The sequence below is a fragment of the Rhodnius prolixus genome, unplaced genomic scaffold, assembly GCF_049639745.1.
Source record: "Rhodnius prolixus isolate KJV_2025 unplaced genomic scaffold, Rpr scaffold_3, whole genome shotgun sequence".
NCBI classification, from domain to species: Eukaryota; Metazoa; Arthropoda; class Insecta; order Hemiptera; family Reduviidae; genus Rhodnius; species Rhodnius prolixus.
This window is the reverse complement of record NW_027411603.1, coordinates 28,573,164-28,587,958: the sequence shown is the minus strand read 5'-3', so window position 1 is coordinate 28,587,958 and position 14,795 is coordinate 28,573,164. Positions and strand designations below refer to the sequence as shown.

Here is a 14,795-nt window from a genome sequence, read left to right as displayed (position 1 = left end):
CGACACGGGAATCCTCGCCCGAGTGTAGGGCCTGTAAGGGAATGGGGAGGCCGGCGGATCACTTAATCAATGGGGCTAAGTGCGCAATGTATATGCGGGCGATGGGTCAAAAGGCCGCATTAATAGATTATGGAGACCGGAACTAACTGTTGTAATCATTGCGGGCGTACCTTTACAACATTTTCGGGACTAAGGCTCCACATGAGGCGGACCCACTTCGCTGAATTTAATGCGACTGTGAACGTTGAACGGGTCAAGCGGAGATGGACACAAGAAGAAATGTTAGTCTTGGCAACTCTTGAGAGGGACTTATTGGCCTTGAGATTACGGGTTCCCTTGCAGAGGGCGTTGGCTGAACGGTTTCCCACGAGGTCACTCGATGCTATTAAGGGGATTCGTAGAACCGATGAATATCGTAGGATATTAGCAGAAATTTCCGAGCCGTTGCCTAGGAGACCGTCGCCCCTCCCACGTCAGGGGGATCTAACCGGTGATATACTGGGGCAACTAATGGATGATATAGACGAGCTTAGGACCATGGGTTGTGCATACGGTGCAGATAAACTTGTGCAAGTGGTCGCGAGTGTTGGGGACGGTGCCGATTGGGGGGAATTGTTGGTGGAGTGGAGCAGAGCGGCATTCCCGGAAACTTCGGAAGCTGGACGGCCTTCCGCTCAGGTTGCGACGGGCCCATCAATGGGCACTAGGGGTACTAGAAGGCGCGAGTACGCCCGAGTTCAGCGGCTGTGGTCTGTTGATCGGAGAGCGTTGGCAAGGGAGTTGTTGGATGATCGGGGCTCATGGGTTTCCTGAATTGGAACCCTATTGGAGGACCTTCTTCGAGGTCCCGTCTGTATCGTGGGAGGGAGCGACTAATCAGCACGTGCCGGTGACCGGAGCGGAGGAGGTTTGGAGGCCCTGTGATGACGAGGAGGTTAGGGCTAATTATCCAAGGAGAGCCGCGGCGGCTGGTCCTGATGGAATATCGCCGTCCCAGTGGAGGCAGGCACCGACGCTGGTGTTGCGGACTGTTTTCAACCTGATCCTTTATAGGGGGGCAATGCCGGAATATTTTCTTGGGGCGCGCACCACCCTTATCCCGAAGACCTTGGAGCCGGCTACCCCGGCTGACTACAGGCCCATTACGGTGGCTTCGGTATTGGTGAGAAACCTACATAAAATGACGTGCGCTCATACTGTGAACATCGTTTTGTACTCTGTATTCTTTCTCAAATTTATATTAGTTCTGGTTAACTTTTCGTGGAAATAATATGTGTCCATTAATCAGCTGAACCAGGGCAATAAGTTGTGAGCAGTTGAAGTTCGTGGGACTTCCGGTTTTCCGGATATTGATACCGAGCGAACCACGGGTGGTAGCCTGTTGAGAGACGCATCAGTTTGTAGATCCTGAAAGTGCGAGAAAAGTGTTTTTTACCGCATCGTGATAGACCAAGTGGTTCCAGAGATATAGCCGTTTGAAGAGAGACGCGTGGAGGCGTTGAAGTTGGTTTCCTCTTGTGACGTCTGGTGACGGTACCACACGTGGAGGCGTTGTCGTGTCTTTCATCATTATGGTAACTTCTTTCACTTTTTTTAATTAGTTGGCGGCAAAGTGGGAAGAAACTTTTTTGACTCACGACAAGAGAGCTTATTGGAGTAAATTTTTACCCAACGCGAGGGGCTCTGCCCCTGCTTGGTGTATTGAGGGTCTAGTCTAGCTTGTGTATTTTAAGGGGCGAGGAGACAGAAACGCGTCTGTGGACTGGTGGCCCTCCCTAGGTGAATTTTTGGTGTATACTCGAGGCTCTGCCCCGGGCTGGTGCCCCGGGGGCCCCTATGACTGTTGGTAATTTCTGCTCTCATTGATTTTCGTTTATAGAACAGCTTCTTGGGAACTTTAGTGAGGGAGTGTATCTGGGGGTAGAGGGCAGTTATGGCCACCCCCAGGCCTGTCTCTGGGAGGCCGCGAGCGTCCCTTGTTGGTGATGAGATGGAGTTTTGTGCTGGGGAGGAAAATTTTGGCTTAACGTCGCATGCCCTCATTGAACTTGTACAGGAGGCCAAAGTGATTGAAATCGAGGTTAATGTTTACTGCACACCTTCCTCTAAGCGTCTGGGAGAAGGCACGATCAAGGTTTTCCGAGAAAAAGTAGGAGGACTTATGGACATAATTGGGAAGCTAGCAGGCCACTTGGTGGGGCTGGAGCGAACTAACGCTGCTCTGCAGCAGACTGGGGGTCCACGGATCGCTAGGGCGGTCGAGCTGTTGGAAGATTTGGTGGTGGAGACGGAGGAATTGCTTCAAGCCCAAAGGAGGACCGAAGAGGCAATTGCAACTATGCAGAGAACACTGGCGAGATCTCCTCCCGCACCACTTGTGGCTGGAATGATGGAGCGTGGTGCTTCCTTTGCGGCGGTTGTTGCTCGGCAGGCTGAGGTTGCCCCACCTAGGCAGCAGTTGGTTATCACGACCAGGGAAGGAGTCACCCCAAAAACGGCGGATGAAGTAAAAGCAGCCATTAAGGCTGCAGTTAAGCCAGTAGAGGATGGCTGGCAGGTGGCAGGCATGAAGAGGAGGGGTCCACACTCGATCCTGATTGAGACCTCTTCTGCGGCACAAGCTAAAAGTATAACTCAGTGTCCTAACCTGGCAGGCGCTGACTTGGTGGTGAGGCCCCTGGGTAAGTTGAGGCCGAGGGTCATAGTGTATGGGGTTCCTCGTGCGCTCTCGGAGGCGGAGGTTTTGGCCGCGTTAAAGGGGCAAAATTTCCCTAATATTACTGAGGAATGCTTCAGAGAGGGCATCAAGTTGGTTTTTAAGACCGGGCCTAGAGACAGGGATACGGTTAATTGGGTGTTGGAGGTATCTCCCAAGATGAGAGACTTATTTAAGGCGCAAGGGAGGTTGTATGTACAATGGAATTCGTGTCGAGTCGATGACCATCTCACTATTACTCGCTGTTATAAGTGTCAGGCTCTTGGGCATGTGGCGAAAATGTGCAAAGCATCTCAGGTAGTATGTGGTCATTGTTCTCGCCCGGGACATGAGTGGGCTTGTTGCCCGAATGGGGCCTCCGCGCCCGTTTGTGCGGGATGTAGTGGGATGGGCAGACCCTCGGACCATTTAATAAACGGAATCAAATGCGCAATGTACCAGCGGGCTTTGGGACAGAAAGCAGCTATGATTGACTATGGCGAGTGCGCATAATATTTGTGATCACTGCGCACGCGGATTTACGACGTATTCTGGCCTTAGGTTACACGTTAGGCGGGCGCACCTCGTCCAATTCAATGCTTCAGTGGGGGTCCAGAGAGACAGGCGTAGGTGGACGGAGGAAGAGGTGTTTATATTGGCGGGATTAGAAAGAGACTTGTTGGCCTCACAATTACGGGTCCCTTTGCAGCGTGCTTTAGCGGAAAGGTTTCCGTCTAGAACGGTGGACGCTATTAAGGGGATTAGAAGGACTCCTGCTTATCAACGGGTATTGGCGGAGATTTCCGTGCTCGCGATGAGGGCGGTTCCTTTGGATACTCATCGGGAGGATGTCCGGGGGCTTATTTTGGACCAGTTGGAGGGAGAGAGGGAAGAGCTACGTGTTTTGGGGGGAGCCATGCGAGCTGACCAACTTTTGACAGTCATAAATGGATTGTGCGATGGGGGTGATTATGGGGAAGCACTAGAGCGGTGGGGTGCCGAAGCGTTCCCGGCGGTGACGTTCCTTCGGTCCACTCCGAGTAGTGAGCGGGGGTCTCCTGTTATAGGGGCGAGGCAGCGACGGAGGCATGATTATGCGAGATGTCAGAGATTGTGGGCGGTAGATAAGAGGGCATTGGCTCGTGAAGTGTTGGATGGTAGAGGGCCTCTTGCTGCGATTCACGCGCTTGGGGATCTGGAACTATACTGGAGAGCGTTATTTGAGGCTCCATCTGCGCCGTGGGATGAGGTGCCATGTGTGGATAGGGCCGTGCATGGCGTTGAAGCTTTATGGCGCCCGTGTATTGATGCCGAAATACGTGCCTCCTTTCCGAGGAGATCGGCGGCCCCTGGACCGGATGGCATTTCACCTGCTTGGTGGCGCCACACGCCTTTGGTAATAATTAGAACGGTTTTCAATCTCATTCTTTATAGGGGTAGCATGCCCGAGTGGTTTCTAAGAGCACGTACGGTGCTTGTACCAAAGATTAATGAGCCTGTTACCTCCGCAGACTATAGGCCCATCACGGTTGCCTCAGTGATAGTGAGGCATTTTCACAAGATATTGGCTGCTAGGCTCAATGGTCTTGCGCTCCATGCGCCTGAGCAGAGAGGTTTCGTTGCTGGGGTCGATGGAATGGCCACTAATATTGTCAAGGTTAATTCTTTGATTAAGGCGGCCTGGTCGCGGCGCAGATCATTATATATGCTCAAGCTTGATGTGAGAAAGGCGTTTGACTCTGTGAGTCATTACGCCATCTTGGGTCTACTGGCAGACAGGGGTTTTCCCCAGCCTTTTATTGATTATGTGGCGGCTGCTTTTAGGGATTCTAGTATGAGATTGGTCGTGGGGGGTAGGGAGTCTGCCCCCATTGTGCCGAGAAGAGGGGTGCGGCAGGGTGACCCCCTGTCGTCCTTCCTATTTAATCTGGCTATGGATGTGGTATTGTTGGCTCTTCCCTCGAGGGTTGGTTTTTGGACGGGTTCTCCTGCAACGAGGGTCAGAGCGGTGGCATATGCGGATGACCTCCTTTTATTTGCTGGATCGATGGAGGGTATAACATGCTTGGCTCGGGTAGCGGAGGCCGAACTCGGGCGCTGTGGTCTAGCGATTAATGCTGATAAATCGGAGCTACTTGCTTTGGCCCATTCGGGCAGGCAGAAGCTGATCAAAGTTGACACGCAGGTGTCTCTCGTTCTGGAAGTGGGGCCAGTTCGTGTTCTGAGCATAATTGATCAGTGGGAGTATGTTGGAGTTTACTTTGATAGTAAAGGTGTAGTTGCGAGATTACCCGCGCTTTCTCAGCAGATGGGGAGACTAGATCGGGCTCCCTTGAAACCGCAACAGAAATTGGGTATACTTAGGGATTTCCTCTTGCCTTCGCTATTGCATCAGTTGGTTTTTGGGTTTCCGGGGAGGGGTAGACTGCACAGTCTTGACGTTATTGTGCGCTCCTTTGTGAGGAAGTGGCTACATTTGCCACGCGATTGTCCGAACGCGTTTATTCATGCGTCGACCAGAGAAGCCGGACTGGGGATAACGTCACTGGAGCGCATGATTCCGGCATACCGGGTTGCCCGGCTGAATAGATTAAGTCCAGGTATTTTTGAGGAGATGGGGGCGTCTGTTCATGGGGCTGAAGGGTGGGCAGATGAGGCTGCCTTGGAGGCTGTTGGGGAGGCGCGGAGAACAGTTGTTGAGGGTTGGCACTCTTCAATCGATGGGATCGATTTGGGTGAGGCTTCGGCTGTTTCTGCCTCAACTGATTCGACCCCGAGATAGAGGGGTGGAAGGTGGTGGGCCTCCGGAAGCGGGGGTCTCGCTCCGTAGTTCTCGAAACGGAAGTCAGTAGTAGGGGACAAGTTTCGTTGAAGGATGGTCGGTGGGATGCACTGGGGGTGACCATTAGGGAGGTGGGAAAGGATCTGCCCCGGATTATTGTTTACGATGTGCCGCGCGGTGTAGGAGAGAGCGAGCTTGTCGAACGGATATTTAGCCAGAATATGGAAGTTGGGTCTGTAGATGACTTTAAAAGGGACTGTAGGGTGGTTTTCAAGAAGGGCAGCAGAAACGCGGATGTGGTAAATCTGATTTTGGAGGTGACCCCTAAGGTTAGGAGAGATCTGCTAGGAAAAGGCCGTTTGTATATGGGTTGGGCCTCGTGCCGGGTCGAGGACTATCTGGGTATCTCGAGATGTTTTAGATGCCAGGGCCTGGGGCATATCGCTAAGTACTGTAGGCATCGCGAGGACGTCTGCGGGCATTGCTCGCAAACGGGACATCGGATGAGGGATTGCCCGGGGAGGGACGCCCCCCCGGAATGTGAAGGGTGGGCAGATGAGGCTGCCTTGGAGGCTGTTGGGTAAGTACACACTTTATGTTTATATACGTATTGACAATGCTACATTGTATTATTAGACTATGTACTCATGCAGTGTATATTTATAGATATGTCGACATCCGATCATATTGACGAAGTTCATACCAGCAACTGTCAGTGTGACACATGTATGCCCAACTCTCAGATGAAGGATCCAGCGATTCTGGAGGCTCTGGAACCGCCGGTCAAACGTATGAAAACATCTCCCAAACGCAAAATATCGATAAAACCAATATGGACACTCATACGAACATACATCCGCCTTCAGCTTCTGACGCATCTTCAAATGCCACAACTGTTAAAGACCATTTCATTGAAGGTATTGAAGACTTATCCGACACTTCAAACTCTATGGAACCAGATGTTGGAGATTTATTCGTCCAATACCAATCTGGATTCCACAGATGCTCAAAGTTACTTTTCCGACGAACCAGACGATTCATCGTTCATGATGTCTGGTTCCCTGGACGAGCTCAATCTTTTGACTCAATGTGTAACGACGTCGTTACAGCAGTACTTAGGTTCATCCGACCAGATGGATTCTGGTACTGCTTTAAACATAACTCCGACACCCCACACATCCACTTCGTCCATGACTGTGCATACTCCAACAAAAGCTGTCGTTGCGGACCGATCGCTTCAATTCAACACCAATATAAAAGAGGGCGCAAACAACACTATAACAGACGAGTCGTCAGACGAGGAACCTTCGAACGTCTATCCCATTACATCAGGAATCTACAACATTATACAACGTTGGAAGGGCGCCAACGGCTCGCAACGTCGGTCGATGGCCACGCCTGGGTCGAGTCTTGTACAAATACGAATTATGCCGTACCAACAAGCGAAAACGATGGATCCAACACAACGCTACAAATGTACGAAGAAATATGCTCAGGTAGTTCTAAATCCTCTCCAACATACTCCTCAAATCCGTTTACTACGTCAGTTGTTTCGAGAAATGGAAAAAGTAACCGACACGGGATCTGGTCTCGAAAGCAATATGCCATTGAGGCGATTTTCCGGTGGTTACAAAGCCATGTAATCGTTCCTGATCATGACGTAACCTCCTCTGCTATTTGGTTAGACAGCGAATATCAATTTATTACAGAGCGTGATCCTGTATTTCAAAGTGCTCTTAAGATTCATCGCACTACATTATCTACCAAGACATTAATAGATCTAATGGAATATATTGACTCTGTTCAATATATTCAGTATTACTCACACCCACATACATTATTATCCATTACAGACTCCGCTACATTTATATATACCATTCTAACACTTCAAATGTCTACTCATGATACTGCTATATTTCTTTCTTTTTTATTTTCGTTGTTAAAACATGAATCACAGAAGTGCAATTGCTTATTAATTAGTGGTCCTCCTAGTGTTGGTAAAACTTGGTTCGCCAACATTGTAGGAAAACTAATGATTAATACAGGATATATAGGCAACAGCAATCGGTTTTCTCAATTTCCTTTTCAAGATTGCCCACGTCGTAATTTACTGATATTTGATGAACCCAACGTTGAGCCAATGGCGTTAGAAAACTTTAAATTATTATTTGCTGGTACACCAACACCAGCAAATATTAAATACGAATCCCAAAACCTCATTAATCGTACTCCTGTTATTGTTACCTGTAACCGAGATCCATTCCCTAAGACACCTGAATTTCAAACGCGCATTCGTAGGTTTTATTGGACCCATCGTATCGATAACAATATTAAACAATTAACAGCTGAAATACATCCATTAGGTTTATTTCAGCTGTTAACAAATACATCAACTGCCATTACACCACCTAATGCAGATGATGATATTATGGATTATGACTTTGGCTCCGATTATACATATATGCATGCCAATTTAGAGGAAGATCATACACAAACAGCAGCAGATGTTATCAATAATTTTAATTTAGATTTATTATAAAATATATAATTACATACTGTATCATTTATAAAATATATAATACATACTGTATCATAATGATCAATAAATGGATATGTGTACATATATGACTTTAATTTAAACTTGGTGCAAACCCTAAAATACTATTATTATACATCATACCAATACCAAATGGTTTACTACCAAATGGAGTCCTATTAGGACCATATAAGGAATTATGAATATAATCCTGATTATAATCGGTAACTAACTCAATTCTGGTTTTTACCTCCCATGTAGCACAAGCAGTAACATATTCCTGTAATTCCTTATCTGGAGCATTACTTTGAATTGGTAAAATACCAATATGTAATGATGGTTGAGCATGGCCTGAATTTGGAGGCGTATGATCTAATATGGTTACAGAATGACATTGCTCTACACATTCCTTTATATAATTATCATAACTATTTTCTGTACGTTTAATACTATTCAATTTATTTATTTTTGTAATAGTAACTGCCTCTTTATCCACCTTTCCTTTATATAATGAAATATCCTCACCACCCATAATACATTCATGATGCGCAGCATCATCAATATCTATCTGCGTTTGCTTAGCCTTCAATACATTTGTTTTAATATCATAATGATAATGAACAACAGGAATATCTATATGATCTAAATAATTATACATTTTTAAATGCTTATTTAATTCAGGCCACCCAGCAGATACTTGTTTATTTTTATCAGTATCTTTATATGGCTGCAAGATACCAGCATATAATTTTAATGCACGCGAAATACCCATACATGTTGGAATAGACACATCGTAATTATCATCATACATATGATGTCCCCATAACCGTTCACTAATATCATGTGTTTTAGGAACATTAAAATTATCAATGACCATAGGTGCGGTTGTATTACGCTCAATTTCATAATTGCGTATCATTAATTTATTATTCAAACCAACGGCACATTGACCAAATACACCTTGTGTATTATTAGCAGACGATGTAATGGACGTACCTGTATCAAAACTAGTTTTAAACCCTTTAGGTGTAACAATACATTCTACACGTACAATACGTGTACCATCGGGTAAATTCTTATATTCTGCATAAGACATCCAAAAACAAACTGCAGATACTGGTAAACATGCTAAACTAGTTAACATAACCTTTGTTTTAAACTCTGTCCCTGGAGTAGCTACTTTATAGGCATTTCCCCATGTATTAATTAAATGTACATGTTCAAATGCAAAATGCGCCATACCTGCCTTAGCAGCAGAAATATAACGAATATCATTATTTATACCACCTGTCGCAGATGATCCACTTATAGCAGTTGTCTGATTGCCTGCAGTCGTTTCTCGGCGTATACGGGATGCAGGTAATTCTTCATGAGATTGATTCACTGTCATTTCTTCAATTTCTTGATCACTTGGTTGTTGCGCCGATAGGAATTCTTCAAAATGTGATTCTCCTGTTGCTGGTTTGCGTGACGGTCCCTCTTCCGGTTCTTCTTCCCTACTTTCTTGAATTCGTTCAAAGCGTCTTTGCCTTCTACGTCTTTGCGTTTCTTGTGCACGTCTTTGTGCTTGTCTGTAGTAGACTTTATAACCCCACCGATAATTGCCTTCGTTGAATGGTTTACCGTCTTTTCTGAGTTTATTTTCCGCTGTAAATTAGGATATATATTTTTATGTAATATACCTTCAACTACATATTTACTACCAATCCCAGCGAAACCAACTAACGAATGCCAATTACCAGTTGTTATAAAATCTTTACCAAATTGTTTTATTGCTTTCGCATCACTTACATGAATATCATCAAATGAACGTGCACGTTCATATAATAAATCATGTTCCATAGCAATACGATCATCAGCATCAATTGGCCGTTGTGTGTAATCGCTAGGACCAGGACCGAAAAAATTATGACGTGTCCCGGGTGGAAGAGGTCAGTTGAGGCGAGAGTCAAGTCAATCGACTATGGCCACTGACCCGATGCATTCGACCGCGGAATTCGATCGAGATATAAATGTGGACCGGGTAAGGCGGCGTTGGTCGGTGGAAGAGTTGCAGGTATTGGCCGGGTGGGAGGCTAGATTAGTGCGGGAGGGAGGTGGCGAGGGACTGGTCCAGCGCTTGGTGTGTTGTATGCGTGATCGGACGGTAGATAGCATCAAAGGGGTTAGAAAGAGGGAGGATTACCGTCGGATGGTTTGTATGCTGTTGAGCGCGGATGCTGCAGAGGGGCGGATTGGCGCGGAGAGGTGCAATAGGGAGGTGGTTGGGGCGGGAGAAAGGCAGAGAAGGTATTGGCTGTACAAGAGGTGTTAGTGGCGCGGGACCCGACGGTACAAATTCTGGAATGGTGGTAGAGTCTAGCGTCGCTGAGAGGGTTGGTGTGGCGCAGAGCGGTACCCATTCATCGCGACGATTAAGGCGGCGGCAGTATGCGCCGGTCCAGGAGCTGTGGAAGCGTGACCGCAGGACAGCGATTAATCGGGTGCTGGGGGGCGGTAGGGATCTTGGTGGCCACACGTTGCAAGAAATCACGGACTATTGGGGGCCAGTGTTTGAGGCTCCGTCGACGCCTTGGAGTGGGGATGTAGGGAGGACTGATGAGGGATGGACAGCGGCGGAAATATTTGCTCCGGTGGATAACGTAGAGTTGGAGACCACGCTGATCCCTAAGGTGCCGCGGCCGCCCGTACCTGGTGATTATAGGCCATTAACGATCACTTCGGTGATTGTTAGGCATTTTCATAAATTGTTGGCGGGTAGGCTGAGTGCCCTATGTAAGCATGAGCCGGCGCAGCGGGGTTTTGTGTCCGGAGTGGATGGAGTTGGGGATTCCATGGTCAGATTGAATGCGATCATGCGGAAGGTTTGGCAGTCGAGGCGTGCGTTGAGTATGGTGAGCCTTGATGTGGCCAAGGCTTTTGACAGTGTCAGCCACGTGGCCATTGTGAGGTTGTTGGGTATGAGGGGGGCCCCTCCGGTGTTTGTGAGATACGTCGAATCCTGTTTGGCGCGATCCTCGTTGCGGATAAGATGGCGTGGTCAAAGATCTCGGGTAATCAGGGTAATGAGGGGTGTTAGACAGGGTGACCCGTTGTCTCCGTTTCTTTTCAATCTGGTCATGGACCGCGTGCTGAGTGGGCTGCCTGAGAGGGTTGGCTTTCGAATTGGTACGCCTGGGCGTAGAATTAACGCGATGGCATACGCGGATGATATGTTACTATTTGCCTCAACGGAGGTCGGTATGAGGCTATTATTGATGACGGCGGAGGCTAGTCTGGCGGACTGTGGGCTGGGGGTCAATTCGGCAAAATCGTGGTCTCTCAGTCTGATTCCATCAGGCAGGCAGAAGCTGATCAAGGTGGATACTAGCGCGGTGTTCCGGTTGGGGGGCTTAGAGCTCCCTGCTATCGGGGTGGCAGATAGTTTCGGATACCTGGGGGTTCGGTTTGGGCCGTCTGGGGTGCTTGAGGCGGAGCCGTGTTTGCTCGAGAAGCTGGATTGCATACAGCGGGCCCCATTGAAGCCTCAGCAGAAGATGGAAGCGTTACGAGATTTTGTCCTGCCGGGGGTGTTCCAGGAATTGGTGCTGGGGCGTTTGAAAAAAACAAGCTTGTCCAGGTGGGACGTGAGTGTGCGGGGGCATGTGCGGCGTTGGTTGCATCTGCCTCATGATGTCCCGAACACGTATATCCACGCCCCGTTTAAGTATGGTGGGCTTGGGGTGGCTGAGCTGTCAAAGCTAGTGCCGGTTTGGAGGAGGATTCGGCGTGAGAGAGTAATGGCTGGATGGGGGGAGGATGAGGCGGAGGAGCTGGGCGATGGGGTTAGGGAGTTTGGAGGCTTCGAGTCGGTGGAAGCGGTTCGGCAGGCGCAGAAGGAGGAACTATGCGGTAAGGTGGATGGTAGTGATCTGAAGGAGTCCGAGGCGGTAAGGGCTTCGTATAGTTGGAAAGGACTGCGTGCGGCGGCTCTATCGGGACGAGAATATGTCCAATTTGTCCGTCTACACGCGGGTTGCCTGCCGAGCGCGACTCGGACGGCTAGGGGTAGGTGTGATCAGGGCGGTTCCCCATGTTGGGTGGGGTGTCAGCTGCCGGAGACGGTGGCTCATGTTATTCAGCTATGCCCGCTTACGAAGGGGGGGCGTATTTTGCGCCATCACGCGGTGGTTCGGCTGCTGGCGGGCTCTTTTGAGCGGCGGTGGTTCGGGGTCTACCGCGAGGTGGTGATGGGGCTCGATGGTGCGTGTGTCCGCCCGGATTTAATAGTGACGAGAGGCAGTAGGGCATGGATTGTTGACGTTCAGATAGTTTCGCCGGGGGATTGTATGGGGACTATTAATCAGGCCAAAATAAGGAAATATGATACGCCTCCGATCCATGAGGCTGCGAGGGCGCTTACGGGCAAGCTGGACATTGGTGTGGTGGCTGTCACTGTGACGTGGAAGGGAATTTGGTGCAGCAGGTCGGCGAGGGATTTGCGTGAGATGGGTGTTACTAAGTTGGTGTTGGAGTGGATAACAGAGAGGGTCCTCAGAGGTTCACATATGAACTAGACGCGATGGAATGCTTTGAGGCGCGGGTCGGTCAGCTGAGGTGGGTAAGGGAGGGTATGGGCGTATTCTCTGGGAGCCGGGTGATGGATGCGGCTAGGGAGCACTCCACTTTCCACATCGGAGAGTGTCAGGTTGATCCGCTTGCGGATCCGTCTTTGTCGGCCATATAAGGCCTTGTTGGGCGTAGAGCCGCCCGTGTGTGCGAGGTCGCACTTATTGCGTTTCCGAATGGCTTAATTTGGGGTCTGATTCCCTGCATGGGTGGATTCTTTATTATCTCATTCTGTAAATAGTTTGAACAAGTGCTTGAGCCGTTCAAGGGCTATGTGTCTATGACCATCACCGTATGTTTTTTTTTTCTTTTGTTAAGTATTGGTTACTTTTGGTTGTATAATTTAAAGGCCAAATTGGTCCTCAAAGTAATTGTTCACTTTTGTTTATCTCTTGCTGGAAATGATTTGTATTTACTAAATTAAGCTATTAGAATGTTATGTACAGATTGTAATATGAATTAGCTCAAATAAATTTTGTCAATAGCCAAATGCCTCGTCATCTAATTAGTGACGCGCATGAATGGATTAACGATGCTGTAACCTTCTGATGATAGATCAATGGGAGGAAATATGTCATTACTAAGCACACTGGATGTACCAGTCAGCGTGAAGGTGAACGACATGACTAACCTCTCTACACCAGATTAGGCATTATTATAGAGAAAGTTTAAACATAAATGTCCACAATAAGGCGTATTCCACTCCTGATACCTCTGACGATTGTAGGTAATTTTACAGTTTTTGAAATAGCGTAAAAGCTCTAATGGAGGTCTAAGATTTCCAAATGGGTCAAAATAGGTGATTTCATTACCTTTTTTACTATACGCAACCCAATGAGTACCGCTGTTTCTAATTGAATCTAAATTCACAATGGCGCATTCATCCGCTTTAATATCCTTTGGTAGGGTGTCGCGCATGTATACACCTCTAAAATGAGGAATGTCTTTGGCAAATTTTAACAAATCTATATTTGTGAGTGCTCTGTCAGGAGGAGGAGGATGTAGTCATTCTGCTTTCTTAACTAAATCATAACCAGTTTTATAGGGTTTGAGAAAAAATCCACTGCCAACATGCTGCTCTTCCATTTTTCTATTATGTCTTCTCATTTCCTCCAAACGATCTCTCGCCTCTTGAGTATTCTTGACTGCTTTAGCTATTGCCGTAGCGCCTCCAGCTAAACTTCCTAGCGCAGAAAGTCCTGCAAATAAAGGCACTAAAAATGGTAGAATACCACCGGTTCTAGGCACTGGTAACACTCTTGGAATTTTCCTTATTTTAGTTTTATTTTTAATGTAACGTTTAGCCTTTCTCAGCGCTTTCTTTGAACCATCACTAATGGACAATAGCGGTGAAGTTATACGAGCTGCATTTATCACATCTTTAACGGAAACACCTTTACGACGTTTCCCACCACCACCCAATTTCACTTTAGCTTTCATAACGTTTGTAACAGCCCAGGCTGCTGCTTTCTCGCCCAAAGATGCGTCACTAGCACTTGTTCTTTGCCAAGCCTTTTCCGCAAGTATACGATCAGCCGTATGTCTTACCTCTAGATCCTTATTTTCAGAATACGCAATATCGTGTTCTCTGCAAGCTTCGTCTAAAGGATTGATTCCTCTATCACCTCGTGATAATCTCTTTTTAAGTTTAGTTCCGGGACCACAATAATTATAGCCGGGAATGTGTGCTTCAAATGGTAGTTTGTCAATCACTGAGTTTATAAGTCCTCTCCCGACGGTTTTCTTTCTCATTATGATTAGAGTGTTTGCTACGTGAGCGTTTATATATATGTAGAGCTAGTCATGCGTCTAGAGAAACAAAGTGAACGATTACCAATTTATAATCTACTACCTGATGTTGAGAACTTGGCCAGTCGTCATGGTGTCCTCTTGCCGAATAGTATAAGAGCATTGATCTGTGGAACATCTGGTTCGGGTAAAACCAACCTAATCACCTGCTTAATTCTACATCCAAATGGATTGAAATTTGAAAATATTTACGTATGTAGCAGATCGTTACAACAGGAAAAGTATTTATACTTGGAAGAGGTTTGTAAACGGGTGCCGGAAGTGGGGTTTTCCACAGTAAACGATACTAACCAGGTGCCCACGCCTGAAGAGGCTAAAACAAACTCCATTATTATTTTCGATGACATTGCTATGATGTAAGGACC

The 14,795-nt window shown here is 47.4% G+C and overlaps 2 protein-coding genes across 2 annotated transcripts; one reads left to right on the top strand and one right to left on the bottom strand.

Moving 5' to 3' along the window:
* Positions 1 to 1,933: 1,933 nt before the first annotated feature.
* On the top strand, positions 1,934 to 3,208 carry LOC141452311 (uncharacterized). The gene has a single exon (XM_074124311.1). The coding sequence runs from the start codon at positions 1,934 to 1,936 to the stop codon at positions 3,206 to 3,208; it is 1,275 nt and encodes a 424-aa protein (XP_073980412.1).
* A 6,318-nt stretch (positions 3,209 to 9,526) lies between these two features.
* On the bottom strand, positions 9,527 to 14,373 carry LOC141452326 (uncharacterized). Its single transcript, XM_074124349.1, has one exon. It carries the CDS (start codon positions 14,371 to 14,373, stop codon positions 13,627 to 13,629), a length of 747 nt encoding a protein of 248 aa, XP_073980450.1. The 3' UTR covers positions 9,527 to 13,626.
* Positions 14,374 to 14,795: the final 422 nt, after the last annotated feature.

Coding starts and splice junctions, on each gene's coding strand:
- LOC141452311 (XM_074124311.1), top strand. CDS start 1,934: ATGGCCACCCCCAGGCCTGTCTCTGGGAGGCCGCGAGCGTCCCTTGTT.
- LOC141452326 (XM_074124349.1), bottom strand. CDS start 14,373: ATGAGAAAGAAAACCGTCGGGAGAGGACTTATAAACTCAGTGATTGAC.